General features: G+C 34.5%; 1 protein-coding gene across 1 annotated transcript; it reads right to left on the reverse strand.

Annotated features, from left to right (window-relative positions):
* Nucleotides 1-6,050: 6,050 nt before the first annotated feature.
* Nucleotides 6,051-9,415, reverse strand: LOC144559415 (Pyridoxal phosphate (PLP)-dependent transferases superfamily protein). The gene is made up of 9 exons (XM_078308435.1): nt 9,183-9,415; nt 8,994-9,041; nt 8,666-8,794; nt 8,279-8,338; nt 7,883-8,039; nt 7,360-7,472; nt 7,189-7,247; nt 6,975-7,083; nt 6,051-6,608 (listed from the first exon to the last, which is right to left on the reverse strand). Exons 1-9 carry the CDS (start codon nt 9,243-9,245, stop codon nt 6,159-6,161), a joined length of 1,188 nt encoding a protein of 395 aa, XP_078164561.1. The 5' UTR covers nt 9,246-9,415; the 3' UTR covers nt 6,051-6,158.
* Between the last annotated feature and the right edge of the window lie 3,417 nt (nt 9,416-12,832).

Consider the following 12,832-nt stretch of genomic DNA (forward strand, 5'->3'; position numbering starts at 1 on the left):
ATATATATAGGAATATGCTAGCATGCTATGCATAGCATAGAACCCCTCCATGCAACGGCTTGGATTTCGAGTTTTGAAAATCCTAACGGTCGATCCGAACCGTTCATCTTGTTCTCCATATTAATATGTGTTTGGAGACCAAATTTTACATTTTTTAGAATTTTTTTACTATTTCTTTAGATTTATTGAAAATCGCTATTTTCAGCAAATCTGGACCATAAAAAATATCAATTTTCAATAAATCTAAAGAAATAGTAAAAAAATTTCAAAAAATGTAAAATTTGGTCTCCAAACTCATATTAATATGGAGAACAAGATGAACGGTTCGGATCGACTATTAGGATTTTGAAAACTCAAAATCTAAGCCGTTGCATGGAGGGGTTCTATGCTATGCATAGCATGCTAGCATATTCCTATATATATATATATATAGTAAAGCTAGGGTGTGATGTGCTCACCAAGAGAGTTTGGTGAGCATAACTCCAAAAGTTCATCGGATCGACTTCAAACGTCAAATCTAAACCGTTGAAATCCATGTGCTTCATGAGTGATGCATGTGCATGCAAAATTTTGAAAGTTTTGAGTTTATTTCCTACATAGTCAAGCGGTCAAAGAAATAATATAAATTGACTATATAAAACAACTTATAAATTAACTTAATAACATATTCATTTCTTTGACTGCTTGACCGTGTAGCAAATGAACTCGAAACTTTCAAAATTTTGTATGCACATGCATCACTCATGAAACACATGGATTTCAACGGTTTGGATTCATCGTTTGAAGTCGATCCAATAAACTTTTGGAGTTGTGCTCACCAAACTCTCTTGGTGAGCACATCACACTCTAGCTTTACTCTATATATATATATGGGTAAAGCTAAGGTGCTATGGGTTGCATAGTGACCTATGGTTCAATATTTGAGTTTTTCAAATCTAAACAGTCGATCCGAACCGTTCATCTTATTCTCCATATTAATATGTATTTGGAGACCAAATTTTATATTTTTTGGAAATTTTTTACTATTTTTTTAGATAGGTAGAAAATCAAATATTTGAATGGTGCATAATTTTTTAGATCAACTGATTTTCTACCTATCTAAAAAATTAGTAAAAAATTTCCAAAAAATATAAAATTTGGTCTTCAAACACATATTAATATGGAGAACAAGATGAACGGTTCAGATCGACCGTTTAAATTTTGAAAACTCGAATATTGAGCCGTAGCACCGTAGGTCTCTATGCAACCCATAGCACCTTAGTCTTACCCTATATATATATATACACACACATAGATGTTTCAGATTATATATATCAGACAAAAAGTCATTTAATGTTTACATAATTTAATTGAAAATTAAACATATATAAGCCCTCCACTCTTAAATGTACGATTCCAATTTATATATACCTTGGTAATACGTACAATGCCACATTGTGTCATTTTAATTAATATAAGGAACCATTCATTCAAAATAATGAGCTCCATAAAATGTATTCATTGTTCATCATCAATCTCTTTAAAAAAAAAAAAAAGTTTGTGAATTTTATTGGGAAATATATAGCTATAATTGATTTTGGAGGGGCTTATGTGAATTAAATCAATGTTCTAAATAGTGCGCTATAGCGTTTTTGGACCCTAAACGCTAAGCTATGGCATCAAAACGCATTATTTGAACTACAGACGCTATAGAGGTAATAGCGTATAGCGCAAATAGCACACGCTATGCAACATGAGCTGTTTTTTTTTTTCTTCTTTTCAATATATATGGGCTTTAAATAAAGGCTCATATTGGATTTTAATTGTGATTTTTTTTTGCAATTGATGTACTAAGCTTTATATTAAACTATTAATTATTAAATGAGAGATCCATCAAACGAAATCAAATAATAAAGCTACAGCGCGTTATGCAACATGAGTTTTTTTTTTCCTTTTCAATTTATATGGGCTTTAAATAAATGCTCATATTGAATATATTAAGATATTTCTTGAAGTAACAAAATGATACTTATTATATGCTAGTTTGAATATTTTGAATAGATTAAGATAGTTAATTATGTCATGATGTCTAGGTTATTTTGAAATTTAAATAGAAAAAAATATATTATGTCATGATGCTGAATATATTTTGAATAGAAAAGGATCGATAGTTTATGATATTAGTATTATGATACCTCGCATATTTAGCCTATATTTGACTTGATTTCGTACCAAATTCACGTTCTAAATTGTCAAAATCATGTGCATTTCATTGATATATCCTTAGAATTTGGTACTGCTGAGAGTTTGTTTGTTTTCTGCAGGATTGGAGCAAAATACACGAAGAAACGGCGTTTTTGGACTCCCTGGTACGGCCCTTACCAGGCTTGGTACGGCCTACCCTTACCAGGCTTGGTACGGCCCTTACCAGATTTGGTACGGCCCTTACCAGACTTGGTACGGCCCTTACCAGATTTGGTACGACCCTTACCAGACTTAGCCGATCCAGCCTCTTTCCCATCTTGTACGGCCTGGCCGTACCACCTTGGTACGGGCCGTACATAGATGCCGCCTGACAGAATTCAAATCTTGGCAGAGGCTATTTAAAGCGAGGGATCTCTCCATTTTCGAGGATTCCATTCCATTCCAGATTGAGAGCTCAGAGAAAGAGAGAAAGAGAGCAAAGGAGCAAGGAGAGAAGAAGAAGGAAGAGGAAGAGGCGAAAATCGACGGATCAACCTCTTCTCCACATCCGATCTTCGATCTAGTTCTATCATGCCTCTCTTTATCTCTTTACTTGTATTTCTGGACAGATCCATGACTTGTGAGTAGTAGATCATTGTTTCTAGGGTTTGTAGATGGATTTTCTTGATTTGTGTTGCTTTTCTTGATTTGGATCTTGTATGAACTCTTTTGATTGAATTGATTGTGTATTTGCTTGTCTTGATTGCTTTGTCTCTCTGTGATTGCATATGGTGTGCCTATAGTGGTAGATCAACCCTAACAAGGTCATGTGACCATTGCTTTCTCTCAACCAAACCAATCCCTTTAGGTAGACTTGTTCGAATTGAAGCCGAAAGGTTGAATTCTCCCCTAATTGACAGATTAGAGGATACCTTAGATCTCCAATCAATCAACTAGAGGATCTGGACCAAAACACGAGAGTTGAGGTTTAGAAACCCTAGAAGGTGAAGAATTGACTCCAAAACCTAGATCTTGAACCAACACACGAGAGTTGAGGTTTAGGAACCTTAGGTATGGTCAATTGAACCTTTCTTAAGAGTTTAATACGAGGTACCAGCAAGAAATGCATCAACTCGAACTTGTAAGCTCTGTACTGGTATATCGGTACGGGTCTTACAAGAGTGGTGCGGCCTACCCGTACCAAGCCCCACTCGGCTTGGTCAGACCAGGTTGGTGCGGCCTAACCGTACCAACTTGGTAAGACCCGTACCACTAGAGGCAAATCAGAGATGAAGTCTGAAACCCTTGAAACATCTTTTATCCCAAATCAAAACACAGTTTATACTTTTCCTTGCACATTTACTATTCTATTGCATTGTTTGATTGCTTGAGTTGATTCTTTAGGAAAATTAAGTACCAAAACTCCCTCTTTCTCACTTCTAGTCTTTAGTCGAGATAAGTAAATATCTAGATAAAGGAACCGTCCCTGTGGATCGATACCCGATTATACTCCTCGATAGGGTTGTGCACTTGCAACCCTAATCGGAAGGTGTAACCGCGGTTTTAAAAGGTACGCTCCCAAGCGTACCGAAACTTGCGTTGCGCTTTCACGCGAACATATTACAATGGATATTTTGAGTCGCAATTTGGACTTTGTATTGGTTCAATATAAATATTATAATTTTTTTAATCAATTTGATATTATTTATTGATCAATGAGACTTAGATAATGTTGATATTTAGTACAAATATACGATATAATTTTTATAAAAATAAGAAAAAGCTATAGCAACACTATTTGATATAGCTTTTTTTTGTAGGCTTCCCCCTATAACGCGATAAACACTATTTAGAATCTTGAATTAAACAATCCCCACACAACCGTGCATACCAGTTGGCAATGTTTCTAAAGGGTAAATTGGTCAATCTAGTTTTCAATAAAAGATTATTAACTGATTAAATAAAGAAAATGATATATAAGAAAGGATTTTAAATTTTGACGGAGATATTAGGTGATGTTTTGATGTTTTGACGAAAATGTTGGATATTTTGAAAAAAAAAAGTTATGGGTACATCGGCAATTAGCCCCTATATTAATCAGATAATCTAATATGTTTTATGGAGTAAAGGCATTGTTTTAGTTCACATTAATATTTTTATTATTAAAGTTGAAGCAGTTGATTTAAACTGCTCAATACGATTTTCTTTTCAAATTAATTGTACTTGGAGACCAGATTTTACATTCTTTTTTACTATTTTATTTATTTGATAGGTAAAGATTGTTTTTTGAATGGTCCATAAACTTTTAGATTAGTAATTTTTGTATATATCTAAAAATCAATATTTTTAAAAAATATATAATATTTTGTTTTTAAATTCATTTTGATATAGAAATCATGTTGAAAGGTGAAAGGTTCTAATGCATAAATCATATTAACTCTTATATATCTCATTTAATATCTGATTAATGAGTTTTGGAGAAGCACGTAGGAGTGACTTTGTTTTTTCAATGTTTGGAAGTACGTAAGCGGAACCAATGTATGGCAAGATTCGAACCGTTCAATCAGAATTTGCACGGTTATTAAAGAAATTAATTTTGTACATCCCATCTCAATAAGATTGGTTTGGATTTTGATTGAACGTTCGATCCAGATCTAAACACAAAGATTTTGAGGTACGTTAGTACGTAGTTGTAGTATTTTTATTTTTTTGAAGGGATCATTGTGAAAATAATGAAAATTGAAAGAGGAGATATATAGATAGGGAACAATGTTAGGGTTGTGTAGTTAGGTGAAGATATTTGATAAGAAATGAATATCCCATGTGATATCTATCTAACTTTCTACTGGAACTAGAAATCCAATTAATGGAAGGGGAAGGGGAAGGGAAGGGAAGGGAAGGGGAAGGGAAGGGACCCAACATCAACATGTAACAATTAATGAAAGCCAAATCTATCTTTGTTAGGTTAGGTTAGGTTAGGTTAAGCGCAAATAGATTTCCACCAAACAAAGCACGCCATTAATTAATAAGAAATATACGCCCCCATCCATCCATTCATCCATCCATCCTCTGTTCCGATTCCCCTCAAATTTGGGGACATTAAATTTGTCAATTGGTCAATTGGTCATGGTCTGCTGCTCCTGCAATTGCATATCTGGAGCCTTAAATAAATAGCATGACAGATGTGGTCTTACTCTTTTTATCTTTATCACTGACAAGTGGGATCACAACCATAATATCATAAATAATACATAGAGGAGAGGAGAGGAGAGGAGAGTAGGGGCAAATGGGGCAAATGGGGCAAATGGGACAATAGACATTGACATTGAAATATTGAATTGAACACCATTCCATCTTCCACCCTCTTTTTACTGCTACCATTAATGACCATGTTTCTTCAAAACATTTTGCTTTTTTCTATTAAATAAATAAATAAATGCATTCCTTATCTCCAATCCAATCCAATCCAATCCAATCCAATCCAATCCAATCCAATCCATCGTCCAAATAAATAATTACTGCAATTAGATTTAATCATGGTCGAATCGAATTAATGTTTCATTTATCCACAAAATAATTAATTAATGCTGCTTCAGAAATTAGCTAGGTACTTGACTCGAGCAAATTGAAACGGACAGTCCACAGTCCAGAGTCCAGACCAGATTAATAAGTTAAAACGATGCCTATTCGGAGATGGTGCCTGGATTATTTCTACTTTAAGATTCGTGCCTGCCAACTTAAAAAGAACGAATCCAATTTGCTTGAGGAATTCCAAAAGATGGTATACCTGGGCTGGGGTCTTGGCCCAATTCCCATCAATTTCCAACTAATGGTGGGCTTCAGACCTCTATAAAAGCCCATATTGTCAATTTCTTACACCATGCACAAAACAATAATTAACCATTTCAGCTCTTATTATTACTGAACCAAAACCATTCATCTGCTTATTACATCCCAAATGTTGAATTAATTAACCTACCTCATCAATCTGTTATCTATACCATTCCTTCTGTAACAAGTTGTTCCAAACCCCTTTTCAACCTGTCAGCTGCAACCTCACAATCCCCTTCCTTCAGACCACCAAACGATATCCGAACGTACCCACACCCACCACTGGCACATCCAGGAATTACAACTACCCCATGCTTGTCTACAAGCCACCTTACCACCTCAAAATCATTACAATACTTATCCGGCAATTTCGCCCACAGGTAAATTGCCCCTTCCCCTCCTTTCACTGCACCTTCACCAAGAGGCGAAAGTGCTTTCATCAGTATCTCCCGGTTTTTAACCAACTGCTGTACACGCTCATCAATCCAACCACGCCCCACCTGCAATGAGTAGAGAGCGAGTTTCTGGCTTATGATGGCAGCACATATCGGAATGTTGTCTTGAACTTTGAGGAGCTGCTCCGCAAATCCATCAGCCTCACTTGGATATGCTATCTACAATTTTATTCACATTTTGTCTTAAAATTCTTTAACTAAACAAGTATACATGCACAATGTTTTTCTTTTTCTTACTAGCGCATATCAATTTCCATATGTTGAAATTAACACCCATATGCTCATGCATTTGAAGCCCTAAGGCTCAACATAAGAAATTGTAAGAATTTGACTTAATTAAATGAAAATACTGTTTTGCTGAAAACCAAATTGATGTAAAACAGAAAAAAAAAAAAAAATTATCATTTAGAGATAGAGTTCAGGAAAGAAACAAAACAAAAAAAAAAGAACTCTACTGCTATATGCAGCAGGCCTTTTTTTTGTGCAGTCAGAAAGAGAAATGTTCAACATCAGAAGTACACTTACATAACCAACACGCCATCCCATCATTCCATAGGCCTTAGAAAAGGAGAAGACATTGACAATATGGCTGCCTTCTATGCATGTATGTTTCAATCCGTCATACATGAAATACCTATAATTTATTTCTTTTATAAAAAAAGGAGGAATCATAGCATAAATTATACTATAGAAAAAAAAATCAAAGAAAACAGCAGTATGAGAAAGACATCAAGCATACTCATATGTGTTGTCAACCACAAACCAAGACCCAGCTTCTTTGCATAGGTCCGACATCCTCTGCAATTAAAATGTACATGAGAAAAATAGTTCAAATCAAGGGGACACATATACACTACACCATTCCCACATCCAAATCCTGACAGACACACACAAGTACACAAGAACACACCTGAAGAATAGGTGGCGGGATGTATGCACCAGATGGATTTCCAGGATTTACCACTGTAACGAGCTTAGGCACCGGCTTTTTACCTTCCCCAGATAGTGTCTTCTCTAACCACTCTAATCAATTTGACACGAGAACACATTCAAAATATAACGTTTGCCTTTTGCAAAGGCAAATTAAGTTATTTTATATTTTACAATTATATATCTTCACAGCAAATCCACATAAGACTTGGAACCAAAATTAAATAATCTTGTCTTAATTTAATGATTAGGATAAGGGAGTAAAATAAAAAGAAGGGTTGTAGGAGTTTGAGGCAGTATTTGTCCCCAATGCTCTGTGGTGCTAGTGTGTCATCTGCAAGTAACTCAAAATATGTTGGGTGCTGAGCACAAATATGAGTAAATGCTGAGTGTTATTTCCAATTGTTTTTATTTATTTTGGCCAAAAAAAAAATAATAATAAAATGTTTATCAAATTGCAAAAATATTAGAAAAAAGAAAGCATGAGAAGTCTACAAACTTACCCAAATCAGGGCGGAGCGTATTTGGGTCGGTGGGGCCCACAAGTATGTCAGTTATTCCAGTCATTTGAAATGACATGTACGCATTGAAATAGTAAGGTGCAAACATAACCACAGAATCGCCAGGGTCACAAAGTGCAAGTACCAGATTCACAAAAGCCTGATGATAAAAGAAATGCATATCAAGGTATCAGACTCAGTTTAGAAGTCACAAACAAAGATTTTTTTTGTTTTGAGTTTTGTTTTGCCAGGCAACTACGGCTGAAAATAAAATAAAGAGAATAGATGCCGAACCAAAAAGTAAAGACAGGAAAAATGGTGGAGGGCAGTCAACATTAAACTGGTACAGGCTAGTCCGGATGGTACATGGCATTTTTACAATTCTATCATGTAAATTACCTGATTTGCACCGGCTGTCACCATGACCGATGACTTTGTTAACTTGTTTTCCGTTTTCAACTGCAAGCGAAATTCAAATTAAAAAAAAATGAGCATATTTCGTTATGGTGAGAATGATAACCTTTTTCCTTAAGAAAAAATAAAAAACGTGTTTTGCAAAAAAGATCAGCAAGGCACCGACTTTTCACTTAATTACAAGTTGCAGCGAAATTTGTTCTGCAAAGAACACCCAACCTGTAATTGAATGACTTGTATGATGCAGTATTCAGTAGAAGAGTGGGTTGGGTTGGGTGTGCGGTAGATATAAGAAATATGGAGGTGTAATTTGCAAATGTGATATAATATTGTGGGCATTTAAGATGCAAATATATTGAAGTAAGAAGTTACCTTGTCCAGCAAGGCCTGTCTAAGTTCAGGAAGACCCTCATCAGCACCATATTTACTGACGATTGGGTCCCAGATGATGTCCTTAACCTTGTTTAGTGCTTCCTCTGGGGGTTGCCAATACACCACTCCCTTAATTTGTCATAATTCATAATAAAATTCCATGTCATTGGGCATAATTGGCAGGGCAGTGAAGTTGTGAATATAGATATATGTAATATAGTATGTAAGTAAGTAAGACAGCAGGATTGGTCATTGGTGCAAGCAAAAGTCAGCTTGAGAATTCAATTTAATTTAATTTAATTTAATTATCATAAGAGATTATGGGTACCTGTGCCAGAGACATCACATCTTTCGTGCTTCGTACCAATCGCTGTATCTGAGAGTGAAACCATCCAAATTTTAATTAGAAAATCATCCGATCCGATCCGACTCCGACCATTGCATTGGCGCCAAATAACATAAATTCAAGAAATCACAGGAAACATATATTTAATTTGTTGAACCACATCGAAATTACCTCCACCATCACCGGCGTATCCGTCTCGATACACCTTTTCGCAAGCTCAGGACACTTACTCATCTTTCCTTCTCCTTCTCCTTCTCCTTCTCCTTGATCACAAAATCTAGTAAGAGGTAAAATGGAAATCCTTGACCAAACTTTTTCCTAGTTTCTTGACAAGCGAAAGAAAGAAAAAGAAGAAAGGATCGCCAGAGCAGCCTCCCTCTAACAACTCTTCCTTCCCAATCCTACCAAACTCTGCGGATTTCAACAAATTAAATACCACCACTGCACTGCTCTTCCTTCTTTAATGGCACAATTTCATCTATACCCCTCAAAATCCTCAAAATTCTCTACTTCCCCTCTAAAATTCATAATATCATATTTACCGTTCCCAAATTCTTTTAAAATTTACAAAATACCTATGTTATCCTTTTTTGAAAATTTTTGAGGGATATAGATGAAATTTAACAAATGTAGATTTATTATTTTTGTCTGTATTGATTTGTGGAATTGGATGGTTTACTTGTGGATTTGCTGGCCTAATTGGTCTCCTTGGACGGCTTTATCTATCTATCGGATATTGTATTTCTGTGGGAGATCTAGTGTGGTCTACTCTATCATGACTTCAGAGTTCAGAGTATCTTGAGTCTTGACACGGATATCTACACAGAACAGATAATCAATCTATTCTAATTTTTAAGATGAGAGAGAGAGATCTGCTATTTGACATTTTGTGTTAACTTGTACCTACGTAGCTACGCTACGCCTCCCTCCAACTAGTACAATTTAAATTGGAAATACAATATAGTACGAGGAGCCATATGTAAGAATTCAATTAGTGGAAGTGGAAGGCATGCAACTATGCAAGAATCTAATTATAGATAATCCGGAGTTAGGCTACTATGACATTGGTGTTATTTGAAATTAAATAACACCAACTTTTAAACTCTTAGATCTGTCTTGAGATTCGTAATATCCGTTTTTACTGTTCAAGCACTTTATTTTGTACGAATCTCAAGGCAGATCTAAGAGTTTAAAAATTGGTGTTATTTAATTTCAAATAACACCAATGTCATATGTAAGAATTCAATTAGTGGAAGTGGAAGGCATGCAACTATGCAAGAATCTAATTATAGATAATCCGTTCGCTTTTGGAATATATAGATTTCAAAAGCCAGAGTTGCTTCCCGGAGCGGAGAGCGAACTACTTCCAAACTTAATTAAATAAATAAATAATATTACTTTTTGGTATAGACTATAGATGACAAAAAGGACCCTACTTTCCTACTTTGGGGGCAGGTTTTGCTTTCTTCTAATCTTTTCTAAGCAAAACGAGGAAATACAATAGAGATATACACAAGGACAAGGAGGAAAAGCAAATTCATCAAATTAACACATACCTAATTTAAATTAAAAGGATTAAAATGGAAAAATCGGTGTCTCGAAGTTCAATCTTTTTTAAAACTAAGTTTAATATATATTCTTTATCTTACATATTAGCTTCAATATAAATGGCAGAAATTTCAAAACCTATTTTTAGAAAGTTCCTAAATACAGAAGAGGGGCCCGCCTTCCAAAAAAAAAAAAATCAGCTTTGGTTTTAAAAATATAGCTTTTTTCTATTTAAAAGTTTGGAACATTTATTTTAAATAAATTAATAGAAGAGAGATTGGTAGTGTAATGCGACCAACGTACGTATCAAGAGGATCGTTCGTGTTTTGTGTTTTTTCTCTCTCGAACAAGAGACTAAAATATAATAAATGAGTTAATAAAGAAGAGTTTGATAGCAAAATGCGTTCAATGTAAGTTGATCGCAAGGATCGTCTTTATTTTGTTACTTTTTTATCTTTCTCTCTTTTTGTTTGGTGGACAAAAAACTGAAATGTAATAAATAAGTTAATAAATAAGAGTCTGTTAGCGTAATGCATTCAATGTAGATCGGTCGCAAGAACTGTCATTGTTTTGTTACTTTTTTTTATCCTTCTCTCTCTTCTTGTTTGATGAACAAGAAACTAAAATATAATATATAAGTTAATAAAAAACAGTTCGGTAGCATAATGCATAAAACGCAAGTCGGTCACAAAAATTGTCCTTGTTTTGTTACTTTTTTCTCTTTCTCTCTTTGCTCATTTGGTGGACAAGAAATTGAAATATAATAAAGTTAAGAAAGAAGAGTCTCGTAGCTTAATGCGTTCAATGCAGGTCGGTAGCAAGAAATGTTCTTATTTTGTCACTTTTTTTTCTCTCTCTCTCTTCTCGTTTGGTGGACAAGAAACTGAAATATAATAAACAAGTCAAGAAAGAAGAGTTTGGTAGCGTAATGCATTCAATGCAGGTCGGTCACAAGAACTATCATTGTTTTGTCACTTTTTTCTCTCTCTCTTCTCGTCTGATGGACAAAAAGCTGAAATATAATAAATAAATTAATAAAAAAGAGTTTGGTAGCGTAATTCATTTAATGCAGGTCGGTCGCAAGAACCCGTCATTGTTTTGTTACTTTTTTCTCTCTCTCTCTCTTCTTTTTTTATGGACAAGAAACTGAAATATAATAAATAAGTTAATAAATAAGAATTTGCTAGCGTAATGCATTCAATGCAGGTCGGTCGCAAGGACCGGCCTTATTTTGTTACTTTTTTTTCTCTTTGTGTGTCTTCTCGTTTAGTTGGCAAGAAACTAAAATATAATAAATAAGTTAATAAAAAAGAGTCTGGTAGCGTAATGCGTTCAATGCAAGTTGGTTGCAAGAACCGTCATTGTTTTGTTACTTTTTTTTTTCTCTCTTTCTCTTTCTTCTCATTTGGTGGACAATAAACTAAAATATAATTAATAAGTTAATAAATAAGAGTCTAGTAGTGTAATGCATTTAATGCGGGTTGATCGCAAGGACCGTCCTTGTTTTGTTACTTTTTTTCATGTTTAGTGGACATGAAATTGAAATATAATAAATAAGTTAATAAAGGAGAGTCTAGTAGCGTAATGCGTCGATTGCAAGGACCGTCTTTATTTTCTTAATTTTTTTTTTCTCTTTTTCTCTCTTTCCGTTTGGTAGAGAAAAAACTGAAATATAATTAATAAATATTTTATTTGGACAATAATAGTGTATCTTGACACGCATTTATGTTTTTTAACTATAGAAAGAGAAAAATTTAGCCACGTTGTAGGAGTTCAAAAATATTGTAAAATCAAATATATATTGTATTTATGTTTAATATTAAATTTTCTGATTATTCATTTTAAGTTGCGTATATTATGTTTAATAATACTACATTAATTTGTTGATACAATTAATAATACTTATGTAAAACAGAAGAAGAATTTCATAGCGTAATGCGACCAACGTATCCTAAACTCTTGACATTTCTGAAAGGAGAAAAGAAGAGAGCTTTGGTAACGTAACAGGATTTTGCTTTCTTCTAATCTTGTATCAATTTATATCGCCTAAGGTAACGTAACACAATATTTCTCTTTAGAATTTAGAATTTAGAATTTAGAATTTAGATAGATCCAGCCATGAGCCATCCAGGCACATCAAGCGAATTCATATCAGACCCGAATAAAGTCTCTCGGCCCGGTTGAGGCCAAGCCCAAAACAAACAAACGTGAGAACAGGCCGGGCCGGGTCGGCTCGGCTCGGCTCGGCTCGTTTTTAACAGAGAAAAACGAAG

The sequence above is a fragment of the Carex rostrata genome, chromosome 9, assembly GCF_964058835.1.
Source record: "Carex rostrata chromosome 9, lpCarRost1.2, whole genome shotgun sequence".
NCBI classification, from domain to species: domain Eukaryota; kingdom Viridiplantae; phylum Streptophyta; class Magnoliopsida; order Poales; family Cyperaceae; genus Carex; species Carex rostrata.